The 23,961-nt window shown below is 50.7% G+C and overlaps 1 protein-coding gene across 7 annotated transcripts in view; it reads right to left on the reverse strand.

The window, feature by feature from the left end:
• slc6a7 (solute carrier family 6 member 7) overlaps positions 1 to 23,961 on the reverse strand; it is a 63,401-nt gene that overhangs the window by 12,059 nt on the left and 27,381 nt on the right. For all 7 annotated transcript variants that reach the window (XM_041199043.1, XM_041199046.1, XM_041199042.1 and 4 more), the window contains 7 exons: positions 21,185 to 21,316; positions 18,116 to 18,264; positions 16,120 to 16,169; positions 15,608 to 15,746; positions 9,323 to 9,457; positions 7,279 to 7,382; positions 3,381 to 3,505 (listed from right to left, as the gene is read on the reverse strand). In XM_041199043.1, coding sequence (XP_041054977.1) covers positions 3,381 to 3,505; positions 7,279 to 7,382; positions 9,323 to 9,457; positions 15,608 to 15,746; positions 16,120 to 16,169; positions 18,116 to 18,264; positions 21,185 to 21,316 — 834 coding nt within the window. The remainder of the gene's footprint in view (positions 1 to 3,380; positions 3,506 to 7,278; positions 7,383 to 9,322; positions 9,458 to 15,607; positions 15,747 to 16,119; positions 16,170 to 18,115; positions 18,265 to 21,184; positions 21,317 to 23,961) is intronic.

The raw sequence follows: 23,961 nt of genomic DNA on the forward strand, positions 1-23,961 counted from the left end.
GGAAGACAATAATTGAAAATTGTTGTCTTCAAATTATTGTCTTCCCCTTGCATTGGTATTCTTGCAAAGTGTCCTGGTGAGTGCAAGACGTAAAGCTTCAACAAGTCTCTTTTTTCAACAACATTCAAAAATATTCCGTTTTCTATTTTTCCCACAAAACTAAATAGCTTCACGTTTCTCCACATTACAGTCCATCTGCCATGTTCTTGCCTGTTCCTTCAATCCATCCAAAACCCTTTGAAGCCTCTGTGTCCTTACTTGCCCACCACACCTTTGGGCTGAATTTTCTGCCTGGTGTGCGGGTGGTGGAGCTTAAAATGCCGCGCGCTGACCTCACACGAGAGTCCCGTCAGCATGGCGATATTTAGGTCAGTGGGCGCGCTGAGCAGTGGGACCCGCGCCCGCCGCTAATTAAAGGCCTTGTTTATGCCGTTAAGTGACCAATCGACGAGGATTTTGAGGGGCTCGGTGCACAGATCCAACGGGCAGGCGGGTAAGTGAGTTTTTAAACAAACCTCACCCACCGGCGGGATGAGGTTTGATTTCGGATTTTAAAAAGTTTAATATAGTTCTTGTGCACTTTATGAACGTGTCCCACCTCATGTGCCATTTTCACGTGAGGGGGACACGTTAATGATTTTCCTATTCTATTTTTAATCTTTCACAGCCTTTCAGCGCTTTGCCTGAGGGAGTTGTGCGCTCTATCGTGCGCATGTGTTAAAACTCACACTTCTGCAGTTGGGGAACCCCCACCCACTGCCCACACAGGGAGTGCATAGCGCTTCCCGGCAGGTGTCACGCCTTAATTGGCCCAACCGCGTAAAATGGCAGCGGGGCCTGTTTCGACAGCGGTGATCAGCTGCCTGCCCACCAAGGGCAAGATTCAGCCCTTTGCATCAACAGTTTGGATACATTACACTCAGTCCCTTTACCCAAGTTATTAATATAAACTGTAAATAGCTGAGGCCCAACTCCTGATCCCTGCCTGCCAACCCGAAAGTGACCCCGTCTATTCCTACTCTCTCTTTTATGTCCATTAACTAACCTTTTGTCAGGCACCATGTCATATATTTTTTTGAAAGTCCAATTACACCACATCCACTGGTTCCCCCTTATCTATCCTACTTGTTACATCCTCAAAAAACTCAAGCAGATTTGTCAAATATAATTTCCCTTTCATAAATCTGTTTTGACTCCACCCAATCACATTGTATTATCCTAAGTGCCAAATAATTGATTCCAGTATTTCTCTGACTACTGAGTTCAGATTAACTAAGCTAATACCTGCTTCTTTTCTACTTCTCTCCTTTCTTTGTTCAGTTTATTCTCTTTACCCTTTCTTTATCAATTACTTGGTCTATCTATACCCTATTGTGAAGTCCTCCCAATCCACAGCTTTACTTTTTTTTGGGAACATTCTAACCCTCTCCCTCTGATCTAATGCAATCTTTAATTCCTGCTGTTAGCTATGGTGGGATCACTTCACCTGTGACATTTTCACCTGTGACATTTTCACCTGTGACATTTTTATTTCTTAACGGAATGTATATTCTTTGTGAATTAAGAATGAATTATTTAAATGTTTGCCATTGTTATCTCTCTGTATGCTGATTGGGTTGGTTAGTGCTGGGGTTAGTAAAATAGTAGACCTGGTCATGAAATGGCTACTTTGGTACATATGGGAGTGGTAGTTTGGCAGGTTATATTACTGGAGTAGTGACTCCTCTGTATCTAACCCTGTGTTGTACCTTTCCTGGGAGTGTTTGATGGGGACGGTGTAGAGGGAGATTTACTCTGTATCTAATGCCGTGCTGTACCTGCCCTGGGAGTGTTTGATGGGGGCGGTGTAGAGGGAGATTTACTCTGTATCTAACCCCGTGCTGTACCTGTCCTGGGAGTGTTTGATGGGGACAGTGTAGAGGGAGCTCTACTCTGTATCTAACCCCGTGCTGTACCTGTCCTGGGAGTGTTTGATGCAGACAGTGTAGAGGGAGCGTTACTCTGTATCTAACCCCGTGCTGTACCTGTCCTGGGAGTGTTTGATGGGAACAGTGTAGAGGGAGCTTTACTCTGTATCTAACCCCGTGCTGTACCTGTCCTGGGAGTGTTTGATGGGGACAGTGTAGAGGGAGTTTTACTCTGTATCTAACCCCGTGCTGTACCTGTCCTGGGAGTGTTTGATGGGAACAGTGTAGAGGGAGCTTTACTCTGTATCTAACCCCGTGCTGTACCTGTCCTGGGAGTGTTTGATGGGGACAGTGTAGAGGGAGTTTTACTCTGTATCTAACCCCGTGCTGTACCTGTCCTGGGAGTGTTTGATGGGGACAGTGTAGAGTGAGCTTTACTCTGTATCTAACCCCGTGCTGTACCTGTCCTGGGAGTGTTTGATGGGGACGGTGTAGAGGGAGCTTTACTCTGTATCTAACCCCGTGCTGTACCTGTCCTGGGAGTGTTTGATGGGGACAGTGTAGAGGGAGTTTTACTCTGTATCTAACCCCGTGCTGTACCTGTCCTGGGAGTGTTTGATGGGGACAGAGTAGAGGGAGCTTTACTCTGTATCTAACCCCGTGCTGTACCTGTCCTGGGAGTGTTTGATGGGGACAGTGTAGAGGCAGCATTACTCTGTATCTAACCCTGTGCTGTACCTGTCCTGGGAGTGTTTGATGGGGACGGTGTAGAGGGAGCTTTACTCTGTATCTAACCCCGTGCTGTACCTGTCCTGGGAGTGTTTGATGGGGACAGTGTAGAGTGAGCTTTACTCTGTATCTAACCCTGTGCTGTACCTGTCCTGGGAGTGTTAGATGGGGACAGTGTAGAGGGGGCTTTACTCTGTATCTAACCCCGTGCTGTACCTGTCCTGGGAGTGTTTGATGGGGACAGTGTAGAGGGATCTTTACTCTGTATCTAACCCCGTGCTGTACCTGCTCTGGGAGTGTTTGATGGGGACAGTGTAGAGGGAGATTTACTCTGTATCTAACCCCGTGCTGTCCCTGTCCTGGGAGTGTTTGATGGGGACAGTGTAGAGGGAGCTTTACTCTGTATCTAACCCCGTGCTGTACCTGTCCTGGGAGTGTTTGATGGGGTCAGTGTAGAGCGAGCTTTACTCTGTATCTAACCCCGTGCTGTACCTGTCCTGGGAGTGTTTGATGGGGACAGTGTAGAGGGAGCTTTACTCTGTATCTAACCCCGTGCTGTACCTGTCCTGGGAGTGTTTGATGGGGACAGTGTAGAGGGAGCTTTACTCTGTATCTAACCCCGTGCTGTACCTGTCCTGGGAGTGTTTGATGGGGACAGTGTAGAGAGAGCTTTACTCTGTATCTAACCCCCGTGCTGTACCTGTCCTGGGAGTGTTTGATGGGGACAATTTAAGATGGCCTTACCAGAATCTGCAACATCTTCCACAGCTACACCCTTCTTCCACGCCATGTGACCCAGGATGGAAAATATTGCAAATCCTGCAAAGAAGCTGGTGATGCAGTTGCCAGTTACAATGATGAGAGTGTCCCTAGGAGAGAAACCTTGGTTACTGATGGTTACAGTTACCGGACCCCACAGGGAATGCCTGCTGCCCTCATGTTATCACATGGTCTTACTTCAAAACCAGAGTGCGTCTCTGGAGGCTTAAGTTGCATTTCTATGGCACCTTTCACATCTTTAGGTGGTCGCAAAGCATTTTACAGCCAGTGTGGTATTTTTGAAGGGAAGTTACTGTTGCAATGCAGGAAATCTTGCAGCTGATGTGTGCACATCAAGATCCAACAATCAGCAACGTGATAATGACCAGCAATTTGGTATCAGTGATTTAAAAACATTAGCCCCAGGAAACTGGGTAGAACTCCCTTGATCTTCTTCCAACAGTGCTCACTGGAGCTTTTACATTCACCAGAGAGGCTGACAGGACCTCACTTTCTATGTTTCGATATTATCTGAAAGACTGTACCTCCCCCACTATAGCGCTGCACTGTCAAAGGGTCAGTAATGAGGGAGTGCCGCACTGTCAGAGGGTCAGTACTGAGGGAGCGCTGCACTGTCAAAGGGTCAGTACTGAGCGAGTGCTGCACTGTCAGAGGGTCAGTACTGAGGGAGTGTTGCACTATTGGCAGGTCAGTACTGGAAGATTGCTGCACTGTTAGACTGTCAGTATTAGAGTGTCAGTACTGAGGGAGTGCTGCACTGTTAGAAGGGTCAGTACTGAGGGAGTGCTGCACTGTTAGAAGGGTCAGTACTGAGGGAGTGCTGCACTGTTAGAAGGGTCAGTACTGAGGGAGTGCTGCACTGTTAGAAGGGTCAGTACTGAGGGAGTGCTGCACTGTTAGAAGGGTCAGTACTGAGGGAGTGCTGCACTGTTAGAAGGGTCAGTACTGAGGGAGTGCTGCACTGTTAGAAGGGTCAGTACTGAGGGAGTGCTGCACTGTTAGAAGGGTCAGTACTGAGGGAGTGCTGCACTGTTAGAAGGGTCAGTACTGAGGGAGTGCTGCACTGTTAGAAGGGTCAGTACTGAGGGAGTGCTGCACTGTTAGAAGGGTCAGTACTGAGGGAGTGCTGCACTGTTAGAAGGGTCAGTACTGAGGGAGTGCTGCACTGTTAGAAGGGTCAGTACTGAGGGAGTGCTGCACTGTTAGAAGGGTCAGTACTGAGGGAGTGCTGCACTGTTAGAAGGGTCAGTACTGAGGGAGTGCTGCACTGTTAGAAGGGTCAGTACTGAGGGAGTGCTGCACTGTTAGAAGGGTCAGTACTGAGGGAGTGCTGCACTGTTAGAAGGGTCAGTACTGAGGGAGTGCTGCACGGTTAGAAGGGTCAGTACTGAGGGAGTGCTGCACTGTTAGAAGGGTCAGTACTGAGGGAGTGCTGCACTGTTGGAATGGTTGTACTGAGGGAGTGCTGCACTGTTAGAATGGTTGTACTGAGGGAGTGCTGCACTGTTGGAATGGTTGTACTGAGGGAGTGCTGCACTGTTGGAATGGTTGTACTGAGGGAGTGCTGCACTGTTGGAATGGTTGTACTGAGGGAGTGCTGCACTGTTGGAATGGTTGTACTGAGGGAGTGCTGCACTGTTGGAATGGTTGTACTGAGGTCATGCCGCAATGCCGGAGGGGCAATACTGAGGGAAGTCCCATCTTTCGGATGAGATGGTAAACCGAGACCCTGTCTGCCCTGTCATGTGGATGTAAGAGATCCTTACGGCACTATTTCGAAGGAGAGCAGGGAAGTTCTCCCTGGTGTCCTGGCTTTTGTTGTCAAGTCCCTCGCTTTGAGGATGATGTCTGCTCATTCACAAGTTTTTGCCGTTGGTTACCCTGTGACTGAACTGGCTGATTCTCCACCTGCAGATCCTTGGGCAAGTGGAGCAGGATGTCCAGAGAGGCAGTGGGATCCGGAGTGAGGGATTTGCTTCCTTTTCTTTCCTCCTCTGCTGCTGCTCTGCCTCATCACTAAGCCGTTGGGACTCAGTGTGACGCAGCTCGATGGACAACCTGTCATCTTGAATGATGGGTAGCGATCTCTTCCCTGTCATTACTGTCAATGCTGCTGCACTTCAGGGAGAGCCTCAGAGTGTCTAGGAAGCATTTTCTTTATCCTTCCCTAGATTGTTGGCCATTTGAGAAAACAGGACCTGACGGGGAGGTGGTTTCCAGCCGTCTGGACACAGTGTCCAGTCCATCGGAGTTGGTTCTGCAGGAGTTATGCTTGTGGAGCTGAACCAGGGAGTGCACTAATGTTTGTAGACACTCCTCCCATTGAATTGGAGGATGTCCTTCAATCAACATCACAAAAACAGATGATCTGGTCATTACTACATTGCTGCTTGTGGGAGCTTGCTGTGCACAGGTTGGTTGCCATGTTTAGTAACCATGCTTGAAAAAGCACTTCATTGTTGTAAAGCACTTTGGAACAAGCTGAGGTAGAGAAAGGCTCTATGTAGATGCAAGTCTTTGATTTTGTTTGAGTTTAGACAAAAGGGGTCTAAGCAGCAAACCTCAAAAATGCAGGGGGAGGGACTGGTGTCGGACATCCTGGAAAGTTAAGGGTTACCAATTGAACATCCTTGTACTTTAGCTCCTTCCAGGGTAAACAGGGAGTGTTGTGAGGGGGTAACCTCTTCTCTGCTCCCTTTCTGACTTCTCAATGATTGAGCTTCCAAAGCCTCTGATGTTGAGAATTCCAGGGCTTCACCACCCTCTGAGTGAAGAAATTCCTCCTCATCTCAGCCCTAAATGGTCTACCCCTTATTCTGGGACTGTGTGCCCTGGTTCTAGACTCAGCAGCCGCGGGGAACATCCTTCCTGTGTCTACCCTGTCAAACCCTGTAAGAATTTTGTATGTTTCAATGAGATCATCTCTCATTCTTCTAAACTCTAGAGGAGACAGGCCCGGTCTCCTCAATCTCTCCACATTGGACAAATCCCACCGTCCCAGGATTAGTCTGGTGAATCTCCACTGCACTTCCTCCATGGTGAGTACACCTTTCCTTAGGTAAGGGGACTATAACTGTACACAATACTCCAGGGAAGGTCTCACTAGGGTGCTATACAATTGCAGCAAAACTTCCTTACCCCTATACTGAAATCCCCTTGTGATAAAATCCCCTTCCTAACTGCTTGCTGCACCTGCAGGTTACCTTTCAGTGACTCATGAACAAGGACACCCAGGTCTCTTTGGACATCAATACTTCCCAATCTCTTCCTGTATAAGAAATACTCCACAATTCTCTTCCTCCTGTCAAAGTGGATAATTTCCCATTTTTTCACATATATTCCATCTGCCTCTCAAGCTGCCTAAATCCCCCTCGAAACCTCTTTGCACCCTCCTCACAACTCACAGTTCAACAAGTTTTATGTCATCAGCAAACTTGGAAATATTACAATTGGTCCCCACACCCGAGTCATTGACATAGATTGTGACCAGGTGGGGCCAAGCACTGATCTTTGCGATACCCCACTGGTCACATCCTACCAACCTGAGAATGATCTGTCTATTCCTGCTCTGTTTTCCACACATTAACCAATCCTCAATCCATGTCGGTATATTATCCCAAATCCCACGTGCTGTAATTTGAGGGAAGATGGTGGTGTAGTGGTAATGTTACTAGATTAGTAATCTAGAGGCTCAAACTAATCTCCTGGGGACAAGGGTTTGAATCCCACCATATCAGCTGGGGGCTTTCCTCTGTATCTAACCCCGTGCTGTACCTGTCCTGGGAGTGTTTGATGGGGACGGTGTAGAGGGAGATTTAAGTAACTATATCGTACCAGCCCTCCTCACTCTGTACCATATTACCTGACAACGTTGTTGTCAAACTTGTTGTAAGATGCCATTGAAAGTAAGCCTCCAAAACCGATCCCTAAGGAGTAGAATATCTGGGAGGCAGCATCGTTCCACACCTAGGATAAATAGTGAAAAAATTAAGATAGAATTCCTGCACTAACACTGGCCTTGAAGATCAGAGACAGGACACCAGCGATAGACGGACAGTGCTGGACACCAGGGATGGGACACCGGGGACAGACGGTGTCTGCAAGCCCAGGAGTATCAGATCCTATGCTCCCACCAAGGGAGTCCACTCACTGGCAGAGTTGGCACCAGTGAATCAGGTGATTCTGATTCCATTGATACAGGTTCTAGAACAAGGGGAGGCTGATGCAAGATTAAATGTAAAGAATTGAGTGCACAGAGGCTGCAGACCAGATAAAAGCAAAATACTGCGGATGCTGGAAATCTGAAACAAAGCCAAAAAATGCTGGAAAAACTCAGCAGGTCCGGCAGGCTCTGTGGAGAGAGAAACAGAGTTAATGTTTCCAGTCCGTGTGCTCTGAAGAAGGGTCATACGGACTCGAAATATGAACTCTTATTTCTCTCTCCACCGATGCCGCTAGGGCCTCCTGAGTTTTTCCAACCTTTTCCGCAGACTAGATAGTACTCGAAGCAGAGAATCATAGAATGGTTACAGCACAGAGGGAGGCCATTCGGTCCATTGTGTCCATGCTGGCACTCTGAGGGAGCGACTCAGCTGTCCCATCACCCCCCACCTCCCCCCGCCCCCCACCCCCACCACCACCCGTTCCCTGTAGCCCTGCGAATATTTTCTCTTCAGATCCAGTTCCCTTTTGAAATCCTTACTTGGCCCTGCCTCCATCAGTCTCTCAGGCAGCGTGTTCCAGATCCGAGCTACTCGCTGCGTGGAAAAGGTTTTCTTCATGATGCCACTCGTTCATCTGTCACTCGGTTTATAAGAACACCGAATCTGAAATCCCCAAAGTGCCACGGTGGGATTTGAACTCACATTCTCTGGATTATTAGCCCAGGTCTCCGACGTACCAGTTCAGTAATGAGACCACCGCATTACTGTACCAGCACATTGAGATACCTGGGTGAAGGAATGGCGAATAAAGGAGGGGGGAGAACAAGGATTGGGATGTGGAGGATGACCAAGACTGACTGCTTTTGTCCAAATGGCCTGTTTCAATGTTGGAATGTCTCTCGGTCAGTTCCACAGCTGTTTTAGGGAGAGAGTTCCAGATTTCCGCTCCCCTCTGTGTGAGGAAAGGCTTCCTGACATCCCCCCTGAACAGCCTGGCTCGAATTTTAAGGTTCTGCCCCCTTGTCCGGGACTCTCCCCTACGCACCCTCCCCAACCCACCACCTCCACCATCAGAGGAAATAGGTTCTCTCTATCGACCCTATCAAATCCTTTAATCTGTTTAAATGCTTCAATTAGATCAACTTTTAATCTTTTATATTCAAGGGAATGCAAGTCTGGTCTGTGCAACCTGTCCTTGTGAGTTAAACCCTTTCAGCCCCGTTGTCATTCTGGTGAACCAGTGCTGCACCCCCGCCAGGGCTAAGCTATCCTTCCTGAGGTGCAGTGCCAGAACTATACTGAGTCACTCCAGATGGAGTCTAAGCAGAGCTTTTATGTAACTGAAGCATCATTTCCAGCCCTTTGTAATCCAGTCCCATTGAGATAAAGGACAGCGTTCCATTGTTATTTTTAAATTATCCTTTGTATACTGCAGTAGCTTCTAATGATTCCGGTACTTGCATTCCCAGTTCTCCCTGATCCACCACAGCTCCTGGCCTCTCGCCAAGCGCTAATTTTAGGATTAGGTGTGAAGACAAGGTCAAGTAGATATTTGTGCTTTGGCGAGTTATCTTCTAAAAGTCAGTAGCAAGGGCAGGCAGGGGGAAAGGAGGGAGTTCCAGGTTGTTCAGGCCCTGGGAGAGGAAGAATCTGAGTGTGAAACAGTGTCAGGCATCTCAACTTTAACAGACATGGGCTGTTGGGGAGGAGGAAGAGGGCGTCAACTGGTGACCTGCTTTGTACCTGAGCGCTACCCAGACGCTTCCAGTTGGTGCTGAGGTAGAACTCCACCCCCTGTAAGGAGCCTTTGAGTGTGGCACCCCGGATGATCAGTACAATCAGCACCAGGTAGGGAAACGTCGCCGTTATGTAAACCACCTGAAAAGCACAAAGAGATGGGAGGACATCAGGACAAACCCAACATCAGAAAGTCAAACACACATGGTTAGGCTGAGGTAAGGGTTTAAGGGAATCTGCTGATATTTCCCACATGCAGAACTAATTCACAGAGCAGGCCTTTCACATCCAGAAGCAGCATTCGAGCCAGCTCAGGTTTGTGATTCTTGGGAACTGCGAGAGATCTGTGTGGAATCGGTTTAAAACAGCTTCAAACCAATTCCTATCGAGATTGAGCCTGCAGCACAATCTAACTCTGATTGGCACCAAATTGACAATCTCATTGAGCAATAGTTGGGGTGTCGAGTCGTGAGGTGGCATGGGGCTAAATTGACCGAAAGCTAGCTGCAAGGTCAAGGTGTGGGTTTGGGGAGTGCTGGAGGGAGGGGCTTTGATGGAAGATGGGACTGGGGTTCGATGGGAGGGTTAATGTGGGACTGGGGTTCGATGGGAGGGTTAATGTGGGACTGGGGTTCGATGGGAGGGTTAATGTGGGACTGGGGTTCGATGGGAGGGTTAATGTGGGACTGGGGTTCGATGGGAGGGTTAATGTGGGACTGGGGTTCGATGGGATGTGTTAATGTGGGACTGGGGTTCGATGGGATGTGTTAATGTGGGACTGGGGTTCGATGGGATGTGTTAATGTGGGACTGGGGTTCGATGGGATGTGTTAATGTGGGACTGGGGTTCGATGGGAGGGTTAATGTGGGACTGGGGTTCGATGGGAGGGTTAATGTGGGACTGGGGTTCGATGGGAGGGTTAATGTGGGACTGGGGTTCGATGGGAGGGTTAATGTGGGACTGGGGTTCGATGGGAGGGTTAATGTGGGACTGGGGTTCGATGGGAGGGTTAATGTGGGACTGGGGTTCGATGGGAGGGTTAATGTGGGACTGGGGTTCGATGGGAGGGTTAATGTGGGACTGGGGTTCGATGGGAGGGTTAATGTGGGACTGGGGTTCGATGGGAGGGTTAATGTGGGACTGGGGTTCGATGGGAGGGTTAATGTGGGACTGGGGTTCGATGGGAGGGTTAATGTGGGACTGGGGTTCGATGGGAGGGTTAATGTGGGACTGGGGTTCGATGGGAGGGTTAATGTGGGACTGGGGTTCGATGGGAGGGTTAATGTGGGACTGGGGTTCGATGGGAGGGTTAATGTGGGACTGGGGTTCGATGGGAGGGTTAATGTGGGACTGGGGTTCGATGGGAGGGTTAATGTGGGACTGGGGTTCGATGGGAGGGTTAATGTGGGACTGGGGTTCGATGGGAGGGTTAATGTGGGACTGGGGTTCGATGGGAGGGTTAATGTGGGACTGGGGTTCGATGGGAGGGTTAATGTGGGACTGGGGTTCGATGGGAGGGTTAATGTGGGACTGGGGTTCGATGGGAGGGTTAATGTGGGACTGGGGTTCGATGGGAGGGTTAATGTGGGACTGGGGTTCGATGGGAGGGTTAATGTGGGACTGGGGTTCGATGGGAGGGTTAATGTGGGACTGGGGTTCGATGGGAGGGTTAATGTGGGACTGGGGTTCGATGGGAGGGTTAATGTGGGACTGGGGTTCGATGGGAGGGTTAATGTGGGACTGGGGTTCGATGGGAGGGTTAATGTGGGACTGGGGTTCGATGGGAGGGTTAATGTGGGACTGGGGTTCGATGGGAGGGTTATTGTGGGACTGGGGTTCGATGGGAGGGTTAATGTGGGACTGGGGTTCGATGGGAGGGTTAATGTGGGACTGGGGTTCGATGGGAGGGTTAATGTGGGACTGGGGTTCGATGGGAGGGTTAATGTGGGACTGGGGTTCGATGGGAGGGTTAATGTGGGACTGGGGTTCGATGGGAGGGTTAATGTGGGACTGGGGTTCGATGGGAGGGTTAATGTGGGACTGGGGTTCGATGGGAGGGTTAATGTGGGACTGGGGTTCGATGGGAGGGTTAATGTGGGACTGGGTTCGATGGGAGGGTTAATGTGGGACTGGGGTTCGATGGGAGGGTTAATGTGGGACTGGGGTTCGATGGGAGGGTTAATGTGGGACTGGGGTTCGATGGGAGGGTTAATGTGGGACTGGAGTTCGATGGGAGGGGTTAATGTGGGACTGGGGTTCGATGGGAGGGGTTAATGTGGGACTGGGGTACGATGGGAGGGGTTAATGTGGGACTGGGGTACGATGGGAGGGGTTAATGTGGGACTGGGGTACGATGGGAGGGGTTAATGTGGGACTGGGGTTCGATGGGAGGGTTAATGTGGGACTGGGGTTCGATGGGAGGGTTAATGTGGGACTGGGGTTCGATGGGAGGGTTAATGTGGGACTGGGGTTCGATGGGAGGGTTAATGTGGGACTGGGGTTCGATGGGAGGGTTAATGTGGGACTGGGGTTCGATGGGAGGGTTAATGTGGGACTGGGGTTCGATGGGAGGGTTAATGTGGGACTGGGGTTCGATGGGAGGGTTAATGTGGGACTGGGGTTCGATGGGAGGGTTAATGTGGGACTGGGGTTCGATGGGAGGGTTAATGTGGGACTGGGGTTCGATGGGAGGGTTAATGTGGGACTGGGGTTCGATGGGAGGGTTAATGTGGGACTGGGGTTCGATGGGAGGGTTAATGTGGGACTGGGGTTCGATGGGAGGGTTAATGTGGGACTGGGGTTCGATGGGAGGGTTAATGTGGGACTGGGGTTCGATGGGAGGGTTAATGTGGGACTGGGGTTCGATGGGAGGGTTAATGTGGGACTGGGGTTCGATGGGAGGGTTAATGTGGGACTGGGGTTCGATGGGAGGGTTAATGTGGGACTGGGGTTCGATGGGAGGGTTAATGTGGGACTGGGGTTCGATGGGAGGGTTAATGTGGGACTGGGGTTCGATGGGAGGGTTAATGTGGGACTGGGGTTCGATGGGAGGGTTAATGTGGGACTGGGGTACGATGGGAGGGGTTAATGTGGGACTGGGGTTCGATGGGAGGGTTAATGTGGGACTGGGGTTCGATGGGAGGGGTTAATGTGGGACTGGTGTTCGATGGGAGGGGTTAATGTGGGACTGGGGTTCGATGGGAGGGTTAATGTGGGACTGGGGTTCGATGGGAGGGTTAATGTGGGACTGGGGTTCGATGGGAGGGTTAATGTGGGACTGGGGTTCGATGGGAGGGTTAATGTGGGACTGGGGTTCGATGGGAGGGTTAATGTGGGACTGGGGTTCGATGGGAGGGTTAATGTGGGACTGGGGTTCGATGGGAGGGTTAATGTGGGACTGGGGTTCGATGGAGGGTTAATGTTGATGACCATTGGTCTTTTATCAGTATTTACTTATGTTCGATGGCTGGGTTAATGTGGGACTGGATATTCGATGTGATTAGCTCATGTTGGACTGCGGATCCCTTTCAGGCAGCAGAAGAAGATAATAACCCAGGCAGCCAGAAGGCAAATCGCCAGTTCCCAGCGAGGGCCTGGGTCATGTAGGGACTGTGCTCCTGGACAGTCCCAGGGTTCATGCAAAACAAGGGCATCGATGTCTGGTCAGGGTTATTGCCATAGTAGAGAATGGCTTTCGATGGGAGCTAAGAATCACAGTGTTTCCTGGGAATCACAAAACCAAGATCATGCACAGCCATCACCATTCCAATGTGTGAATGCTAACTGGACTCTCATGGGGCAAAACACCAGCATGAACCTGCTGGGCTGAACTCCCTGTTCCTGTGCTGGGGACTCAACGTTATTCTTATGCATCTAAGATGTTTCTGAGATTTGACAAGGGCTGTATCATGCAGGGATTTCTACACATCTCCTAATGCGACAACTGTACGATGGGAGGGTAAAACTGGGCAAAATGGAAGAATCAACTTACTTCCAGAAAACTTCACTGGGACTCTGATGAGTTTGGTTAGGGTTAAATGTGCAGGAGTGAGGTTCGAGAGAGGGAGAGAGAGAGAGAGAGAGAGAGAGAGGGGTTAAAGTTAGCAGTCTGTGTTTGCATGCTCCTTCAGTGCTGCCAGGTGGAGAGTTCAAATACTTTGACCCAGCAATGAATGTGGAACAGCTTCGTTTTGCATCCCAAGCTTATGGCCATTGACCTGGTTCATCCCAACGCTTTTACCCTTCCCAGGTGTAAGGACCTTGGAAATTCCTCCCTCAGGTTCTTGCTATTAGAGGGTTAATACTATGACTGACTATACATTTCTTAATTATTGTTTACTGACTCTTATCCTGCCCTGTCTTTGAACCCTGTTTCGCTGGGCTGTGGGTAAATGCAGCTGAGAGATGACCTGATGGGGAAATGTGAGCTGTGGTCTTTCATGACCCAGATGGTAAAACATGGGACTCAGGTTCGATCTGCTGAAACAGGAAAAACAGCGCAGGCTGGGGTGAGATGAGAAAACCACCTCAGCAGAATCTCCGAGGTTCGATCTGTGGGTGGAACCGGGCAAACTGCTGGGTTCGATGGGAGGGTTAATGTGGGACTGGGTTCGATGGGAGGGTTAATGTGGGACTGGGGTTCGATGGGAGGGTTAATGTGGGACTGGGGTTCGATGGGAGGGTTAATGTGGGACTGGGGTTCGATGGGAGGGTTAATGTGGGACTGGGGTTCGATGGGAGGGTTAATGTGGGACTGGGGTTCGATGGGAGGGTTAATGTGGGACTGGGGTTCGATGGGAGGGTTAATGTGGGACTGGGGTTCGATGGGAGGGTTAATGTGGGACTGGGGTTCGATGGGAGGGTTAATGTGGGACTGGGGTTCGATGGGAGGGTTAATGTGGGACTGGGGTTCGATGGGAGGGGTTAATGTGGGACTGGGGTTCGATGGGAGGGTTAATGTGGGACTGGGGTACGATGGGAGGGGTTAATGTGGGACTGGGGTACGATGGGAGGGTTAATGTGGGACTGGGGTTCGATGGGAGGGTTAATGTGGGACTGGGGTTCGATGGGAGGGTTAATGTGGGACTGGGGTTCGATGGGAGGGTTAATGTGGGACTGGGGTTCGATGGGAGGGTTAATGTGGGACTGGGGTTCGATGGGAGGGTTAATGTGGGACTGGGGTTCGATGGGAGGGGTAATGTTGGTTTGGGGTTTGATGGGAGGGTTAATGTGGGACTGGGGTTCGATGGATGGGTTAATGTGGGACTGGAGTTCGATGGGAGGGTTAATGTGGGACTGGGGTTCGATGGGAGGGTTAATGTGGGACTGGGGTTCGATGGGAGGGTTAATGTGGGACTGGGGTTCGATGGGAGGGTTAATGTGGGACTGGGGTTCGATGGGAGGGTTAATGTGGGACTGGGGTTCGATGGGAGGGTTAATGTGGGACTGGGGTTCGATGGGAGGGTTAATGTGGGACTGGGGTTCGATGGGAGGGTTAATGTGGGACTGGGGTTCGATGGGAGGGTTAATGTGGGACTGGGGTTCGATGGGAGGGTTAATGTGGGACTGGGGTTCGATGGGAGGGTTAATGTTGGTTTGGAGTTCGATGGGAGGGTTAATGTGGGACTGGGGTTCGATGGGAGGGTTAATGTGGGACTGGGGTTCGATGGATGTGTTAATTTGGGACTGGGGTTCGATGGGAGGGTTAATGTGGGACTGGGGTTCGATGGGATGGTTAATGTGGGACTGGGGTTCGATGGGAGGGTTAATGTGGGACTGGAGTTCGATGGGAGGGTTAATGTGGGACTGGAGTTCGATGGGAGGGGTTAATGTGGGACTGGGGTACGATGGGAGGGGTTAATGTGGGACTGGGGTACGATGGGAGGGGTTAATGTGGGACTGGGGTACGATGGGAGGGGTTAATGTGGGACTGGGGTTCGATGGGAGGGTTAATGTGGGACTGGGGTTCGATGGGAGGGTTAATGTGGGACTGGGGTTCGATGGGAGGGTTAATGTGGGACTGGGGTTCGATGGGAGGGGTAATGTTGGTTTGGGGTTTGATGGGAGGGTTAATGTGGGACTGGGGTTCGATGGGAGGGTTAATGTGGGACTGGGGTTCGATGGGAGGGTTAATGTTGGTTTGGAGTTCGATGGGAGGGTTAATGTGGGACTGGGGTTCGATGGATGGGTTAATAGTTGATGATCCATTGGTCTTTTCCCATCAGCTATTTATCTTATGTTCTGTGGCTGGGTTTAATTCCAGGAAATGGATATTCTCTGTGATTAGCTCACCTTGCCTGAGCTGCGGATCCCTTTCAGGCAGCAGAAGAAGATAATAACCCAGGCAGCCAGAAGGCAAATCGCCAGTTCCCAGCGAACAGGGCCTGGGTCATGTAGGCCTGTGCTCCTGGACAGTCCCAGGGTACGTTCACTGCAAAACAAGGAACCCACTGCATCAGATGTCTGTGTCATGGTTATTGCCATAGTAGAGAATGGCTTTAAGATACAAGCTAAGAATCACAGTGTTTCCTGGGAATCACAAAACCAAGATCATGCACAGCCATCACCATTCCAACACCCTGTGTGAATGCTAACTTAGACTCTCATGGGGCAAAACACCAGCATGAACCTGCTGGGCTGAACTCCCTGTTCCTGTGCTGGGGACTCAACGTTATTCTTATGCATCTAAGATGTTTCTGAGATTTGACAAGGCGCTGTATCATGCAGGGATTTCTACACATCTCCTAATGCGACAACTGTACGATCAGGAATAAAACTAGAGCAAAATAGAAGAATCAACTTACTTCCAGAAAACTTCACTGGCACTCTGATGAGTTTGGTTAGCAGTTAAATTCTGCAGGGAGTGAGAGGCAGAGAGAGGGAGAGAGAGAGAGAGAGAGAGAGAGAGCAGTTAAAGTTAGCAGTCTGTGTTTGCATGCTCCTTCAGTGCTGCCAGGTGGAGAGTTCAAATACTTTGACCCAGCAATGATGGTGGAACAGCTTCGTTTTGCATCCCAAGCTTATGGCCATTGACCTGGTTCATCCCAACGCTTTTACCCTTCCCAGGTGTAAGGACCTTGGGAAATTCCTCCCTCAGGTTTTCTTGCTAATTAGTAAAAACGAACTTAAATACTATGACTGACTATACATTTCTTAATCCTATTGCTTTACTGACTCTTATCCTGCCCTGTCTTTGAACCCTGTTTCCGCTGGGCTGTGGGTAAATGCAGCTGAGAGATGACCTGATGGGGAAATGTGAGCTGTGGTCTTTCACTGACCCAGATGGTAAAACATTAGAGACTTCAGCAGAGATCTGCTGAAACAGGAAAAACAGCGCAGGCTGTGTGAGGATGAGAAAACCACCTCAGCAGAATCTCCGAGGTTCATCTGTGGGTGGAACCGAGGCAAACTGCTGAGCACCAAGGTCACTGTTGCTTTTTGCTTTAGCCGAGCTTGGCGTCAGAATACTCACGAGCTGACGCTGAGTCCAATTTCGGGAGAGTCAGAGATCCTGAGACCCTTATCTGGCTTGGGAAAGCAGATGGGCGAGTGAGAGCGTTTGCAGTTGGGCTGACCAATGATAGCAAGGTAACGATTGGGGTAAACCGGTCTCCACTGGCTTTGCTGTGTAAAGGGAGGGATCCCACGAGGACAGAAACTGTTGAGGTTTTGTGTGTTGCATTGACTGACCACAACATGAGCTGAGGCACGACCCAGGGAGTAGGGATCATACTTCCACCCAGAGCCTAATGCTGCAGTGATACTACTACTCAGGCCTTAGTACGTGTCAGGTCCTGCTTATGCTAAACAAAATAGAACCAGTCACCAATAAGGCTATCACTTTGAATCATTTCAGAACTTGAGGTTAAGGTGTTAAAGGGTTAATTAACTGTGCCCATGAATTTTAGTCCTGTCCTGCACTGTGACCCTTGGTCCTATCCTGCACTGTGACCCTTGGCCCTATCCTGCACTGTGACCCTTGGCCCTATCCTGCACTGTGACCCAGGTCTCTGTCACACACTGTGACCCTTGGCCCCATCCTGCACTGTGACCCTTGGCCCCATCCTGCTCTGTGACCCTTGGTCCTATCCTGCACTGTGACCCAGGTCTCTGTCACACACTGTGACCCTTGGCCTTATCCTGCACTGTGACCCAGGTCTCTGTCACACACTGTGACCCTTGGCCCCATCCTGCACCGTGACCCTTGGCCCCATCCTGCACTGTGACCCTTGGTCCTATCCTGCACTGTGACCCAGGTCTCTGTCACACACTGTGACCCTTGGCCCCATCCTGCACCGTGACCCTTGGCCCCATCCTGCACTGCCGGATGTGCCATTAATATGAATCACAGAATCGCACAGTGCAGATGAGACCCTTCGGCCCATTGAGTCTGCACCGACATGTGAGAAACACCTGACCTACCTCACCTAACCCCATTTACCAGCACTCGGCCTGTAGCCTTGAATGTTATGACAATGCCAAGTGCTCATCCAGGTACTTTTTAAAGGATGTTAAACAGGAATCCCAGCTACACAGTCTGCTGGCTATGAACGTTGCCAGTGTTGGTAGACCAGTTGAGATCTCTCTCAGTATCCTAGCTAACATTTCCCCCTCAACCAACAAAAACAGGTTCAGTGGTTATTCCTGTCATTACTGTGGGTGAAGTATTGTGCGATGTGGGAGGCTGTCTCTATGGACAGGAGTTCTCTCTGTTCCCCGGTGGATCATACACCCTCCACTCCCCCACATCCAGAGATATCCCCTCCCTCCTGGAATCGATCGGCAGAGCGCTCTCCTTACCTGACACAGGTGAAAGTTTGCTGGAGCCTCACAGGACCAAGGCAGAGGGTTCTGGAAGGAGTTTCCCAGATAGAAGAACGTCCAGGCAATAATCACGTTGTAGTAAAGAGAAACCAAAGAGGCAACAACAAGCATCCCAATCCCAATCCCTGGAAAAGTAGGAATAATGTCAAACTTCACTGTATTACACGATCCTGATTAATGCCCTAAGGGCAACTGGTGGTTGCTAATAAATGCTCTTGTCATCTGCAGCCCTGCAGCTTTTGACTGTCTGAGAGGCTACAGGCAGTGCAGACCAGGAACTTACTGCCCCAAAAGGCTCCAGTTACTGGAGTTTTGAGCTTTTCCAAGACTGGGATTGACAAATTTTGTCGGGTAAGGGTATAAAAACTCAGTTAAATGGAGTTAAGATACAAATCAGCCAGGATCTAACTGAATGGTGAAAAAGGATCAAGAGACTGAATAACCTCTTCCTATAACCTGGAAGCTGATTTATAGAAATAACAGAATCTTTAATAACTCTGCTGAACGGACTCTGACAGTGCGGCACTCCCTCAGTACCGACCCTCTGACAGTGCGGCACTCCCTCAGTACTGACCCTCTGACAGTGCGGCACTCCCTCAGTACTGACCCTCTGACAGTGCAGCACTCCCTCAGTACTGACCCTCTGACAGTGCAGCACTCCCTCAGTACTGACCCTCTGACAGTGCAGCACTCCCTCAGTACTGACCCTCTGACAGTGCAGCACTCCCTCAGTACTGACCCTCTGACAGTGCAGCACTCCCTCAGTACTGACCCTCTGACAGTGCAGCACTCCCTCAGTACTGACCCTCTGACAGTGCAGCACTCCCTCAGTACTGACCCTCTGACAGTGCAGCACTCCCTCAGTACTGACCCTCTGACAGTGCAGCACTCCCTCAGTACTGACCCTCTGACAGTGCAGCACTCCCTCAGTACTGACCCTTCTGACAGTGCAGCACTCCCTCAGTACTGACCCTCTGACAGTGCAGCACTCCCTCAGTACTGACCCTCTGACAGTGCAGCACTCCCTCAGTACTGACCCTCTGACAGTGCAGCACTCCCTCAGTACTGACCCTCTGACAGTGCAGCACTCCCTCAGTCCCGACCCTCTGACAGTGCAGCACTCCCTCAGTCCCGACCCTCTGACAGTGCAGCACTCCCTCAGTCCCGACCCTCTGACGGTGCAGCACTCCCTCAGTCCCGACCCTCTGACGGTGCAGCACTCCCTCAGTCCCGACCCTCTGACGGTGCGGCACTCCCTCAGTCCCGACCCTCTGACGGTGCGGCACTCCCTCAGTCCCGACCCTCTGACGGTGCGGCACTCCCTCAGTCCCGACCCTCTGACGGTGCGGCACTCCCTCAGTCCTGACCCTCTGACGGTGCAGCACTCCCTCAGTCCCGACCCTCTGACGGTGCAGCACTCCCTCAGTCCCGACCCTCTGAGAGTGCAGCACTCCCTCAGTCCCGACCCTCTGAGAGTGCAGCACTCCCTCAGTCCCGACCCTCTGACGGTGCGGCACTCCCTCAGTCCCGACCCTCTGACGGTGCGGCACTCCCTCAGTCCTGACCCTCTGACGGTGCAGCACTCCCTCAGTCCCGACCCTCTGACGGTGCAGCACTCCCTCAGTCCCGACCCTCTGAGAGTGCAGCACTCCCTCAGTCCCGACCCTCTGAGAGTGCAGCACTCCCTCAGTCCCGACCCTCTGAGAGTGCAGCACTCCCTCAGTCCCGACCCTCTGACAGTGCAGCACTCCCTCAGTCCCGACCCTCTGACAGTGCAGCACTCCCTCAGTACTGACCCTCTGACAGTGCAGCACTCCCTCAGTACTGACCCTCTGACAGTGCAGCACTCCCTCAGTACTGACCCTCTGACAGTGCAGCACTCCCTCAGTACTGACCCTCTGACAGTGCAGCACTCCCTCAGTACTGACCCTCTGACAGTGCAGCACTCCCTCAGTACTGACCCTCTGACAGTGCAGCACTCCCTCAGTACTGACCCTCTGACAGTGCAGCACTCCCTCAGTACTGACCCTCTGACAGTGCAGCACTCCCTCAGTACTGACCCTCTGACAGTGCAGCACTCCCTCAGTACTGACCCTCTGACAGTGCAGCACTCCCTCAGTACTGACCCTCTGACAGTGCAGCACTCCCTCAGTACTGACCCTCTGACAGTGCAGCACTCCCTCAGTACTGACCCTCTGACAGTGCAGCACTCCCTCAGTACTGACCCTCTGACAGTGCAGCACTCCCTCAGTACTGACCCTCTGACAGTGCAGCACTCCCTCAGTACTGACCCTCTGACAGTGCAGCACTCCCTCAGTACTGACCCTCTGACAGTGCAGCACTCCCTCAGTACTGACCCTCTGACAGTGCAGCACTCCCTCAGTACTGACCCTCTGACAGTGCAGCACTCCCTCAGTACTGACCCTCTGACAGTGCAGCACTCCCTCAGTACTGACCCTCTGACAGTGCAGCACTCCCTCAGTACTGACCCTCTGACAGTGCAGCACTCCCTCAGTACTGACCCTCTGACAGTGCAGCACTCCCTCAGTACTGACCCTCTGACAGTGCAGCACTCCCTCAGTACTGACCCTCTGACAGTGCAGCACTCCCTCAGTACTGACCCTCTGACAGTGCAGCACTCCCTCAGTCCCGACCCTCTGACGGTGCGGCACTCCCTCAGTCCCGACCCTCTGACGGTGCGGCACTCCCTCAGTCCCGACCCTCTGACAGTGCGGCACTCCCTCAGTACCGACCCTCTGACAGTGCGGCACTCCCTCAGTACTGACCCTCTGACAGTGCGGCACTCCCTCAGTACAACAGGGCAAGTGTCAGTCCAGATTATCAACCCAAATCTCCGGAGGGAGCCTCGAGCTCATGCCTTTCTGACCCTGTCAGTGACTGAGAGAGCCGCCTCTGACCTGGTAGAGTTTTCCCAGTAGCAATTAGCTCCTTCAGAATGGAGAGGGTGGGTGTGGTGGTGTTAAAATACAGAAGCCAAGAGCAGCACTGCTGGGATGAGGATTGGCAGATTGCAATATATAGAACCTTTCAGCAGAGGGCAGCATTTCCACACATGTATCGGTCCAGCTCCTCCGTACTGTCCCAGACTCAGCTCCATGAGGAAGAGTGGCAGCCCTGTAAACAGCATCATGATGCAGTATGGAATCAGGAACACACCTGCAACAGGGACAGACAGAGTACAGGATCAGGATCACATCTGGAACAGTGACAGACAGACAAAATGATCAGGAACACATCTGGTATAAAGACACATATGTGGAGTTCAAGATCGGCGCTGAGAGCTTCCAGCAGATTGGAGCTGCCTGCCTGGCACTAGCAGTAGAGGCAGATGGCAGCCATGTTATGGGCTGCTGCTGCCTTGCCAGTTTGTGCGGGCAGCTCTTCAGAAAGCCAGGGGATTGAATGCAGCAGAACAGCTTTCGGAACAGCCCTCGGCCAGCATTAGTTGGCTCCACACGTTGGAATAAATATCAACTATGAGAAACCTTACTTGGGTCCCATGTGGAACCAGACAGCTGTAAATCGATATGCAAAAGATGGAAACAGAAATACCTGGAAAAACTCAGCAGGTCTGGCAGCATCGACGGAGAAGAGTACAGTTGACGTTTCGAGTCCTCATGACCCTCCAACAGTTCTGTGGAAGGGTCGTGAGGACTCGAAACGTCAACTCTTTTCTTCTCCGCCGATGCTGCCAGACCTGCTGAGTTTTTCCAGGTAATTCTGTTTTTGTTTTTGTTTTGGATTTCCAGCATCCGCAGTTTTTTGCTTTTATCTCTGTGCAAAAGATGGTTCGGGCTTGCCTGAAAATGCATTGAAAATTGCATTCCTGATGGACAGGACCCTTGACCAGCTCCTGAATAAGCATAATGGGTTGTCAATTGACACCGGGCAGGTTTCTGGCTCCCTCCCACCTCCCTATCTGCTGTCTCTTTGAAAATTCAAAACTTGACCCAGACGAGTCGGGCTTCTGAACACAACCTGCAAGGTCACAATTTTGAATTGTTGCCTGCACTGGTTCCTGACCCCCACTGCCAATCTAGCCTGGGAGGTCCAGGGTCAGGAACACAGCTGGATCTATGCCAGCTGCTTCCTGCATCATTCCCATGCTGAATGTGCTGATGTCAGGTCAACAACAACTTACAATTTTATAGCACTTTTAGCATAGTAAAACACCCCAAGGCACTTCATGGGAACATTACAAAACAATATTCAAGGCCAAGACACATAAGGAGATATTAGGAGAAATGACCAAAAGCCTGCTCCAGGAGGTCAGTGTAATATCGCCCTTTTGTGGCCATTTGTGTATGGGTGGATAGAAGTCAAATCAGAGTAAACCAGTTCACTTGGGTACTTGACTTCCGTGTGGCACACAGTCTCTTTTGTCCTTGCAAAGGCATTACAGTCTGGTGATAAGGGATATGGGTTTCCCTAGCCGAACAAGTTGGGGTTGGCAAAACTTACTGCAAAATTTCCTGCAAAACAGCAGAGGAATTGAAGGCAAAAGCAAAAATAAAAATACCTGGAAAAACTCAGCAGGTCTGACAGCTTCTGCGGAGAGGAACACAGTTAACGTTTCGAGTCCGAGCGGACTCGAAACGTTAACTGTGTTCCTCTCCGCAGAAGCTGTCAGACCTGCTGAGTTTTTCCAGGTTTTTTTATTTTTGCTTTGGATTTCCAGCATCCGCAGTTTTTTTTGCTTTTATCCTGGAAGAATTGAAGGTTTTTGTTTTGCTGAGGAATGGGCTTAAAATGTGGTCTTAGAGAGAAAAGGCTGTTTGTACACGTGGGCGGACTGACCTTCAAAGATGGCTGCATCAACAGGTATTATTGGGTGACCGGGAGAGTACAGTCATGACTGACAGTCTTTTTGGTGCATATGTGGACTGGCTCAAGACGTGTTACATTGCTAATAATATCCTTGAAGATCCTGATAATCCAGCTGTTAATCAGGCAGTGGGGCAGAGGAAAGGTGCCACCTCTGTAACAGAGGTAGGCCCAGGAGTGTATGAAATGCTCAAGAATTTGTGCGCCCCTGTTAAGCCAAGAGACTCGCCGCTGTTGGACATTTCACATGAGCTTGAACAGCATGAAAATCCCAAGCCATTGGAGATTGCTAAACGTTTTTGGCCCGGGACAAGGAATCAGTTTCTCAGTGAGAACGTTGGAGAGTTTATCGTGGCTTTGGAAAAAGCTGCCCATTCAATGTAATTTTGGAGAATCTCGAGGGAGAGTGTATTCCGGGACAGATTTGTTTGCGATTTAAGAAGGGAATGCGTTGGCAGTAGGTGGCTGACATTGCCCAAGTTAACCTTTGACGTTGGCTTGTCAAACAGTATTGTCCATGGACAAAGTGGAATGTTACTCAATAGGAGTCAAGAGTTCACAGCCGCAGGTAAATAAGCTACAGTTGAGACAGCTGAAACCCCTAATGAGGTAGCAGAGGTACGACAATGTTCGGTTATCAGTGCTGAGGCCAATACTGGGACTGGAACAAAAACAGAAATACCTGGAAAAGCTCAGCAGGTCTGACAGCATCTGCGGAGAGGAACACAGTTAACGTTTCGAGTCCGTATGACTCTTCAACAGAACTAAAAAATATAGAAATGAGATTAAATATAAACTGGTTGAAGGGGGGTGAGACAGGCGGAACTGCATAGAAGGCCAGTGATAGGTGGAGGCAAAGAAGAGATTGCCAAAGATGTCATAGACAAAAGGTCAAAGGGGTGTTGACGGTGGTGATATTATCTAAGGAATGTACTAATCGGGACAGTAAGGGTAGAAAGCAGGACGAGCAAGGTACA

Source organism: Carcharodon carcharias, chromosome 11 (genome assembly GCF_017639515.1).
Source record: "Carcharodon carcharias isolate sCarCar2 chromosome 11, sCarCar2.pri, whole genome shotgun sequence".
NCBI classification, from domain to species: domain Eukaryota; kingdom Metazoa; phylum Chordata; class Chondrichthyes; order Lamniformes; family Lamnidae; genus Carcharodon; species Carcharodon carcharias.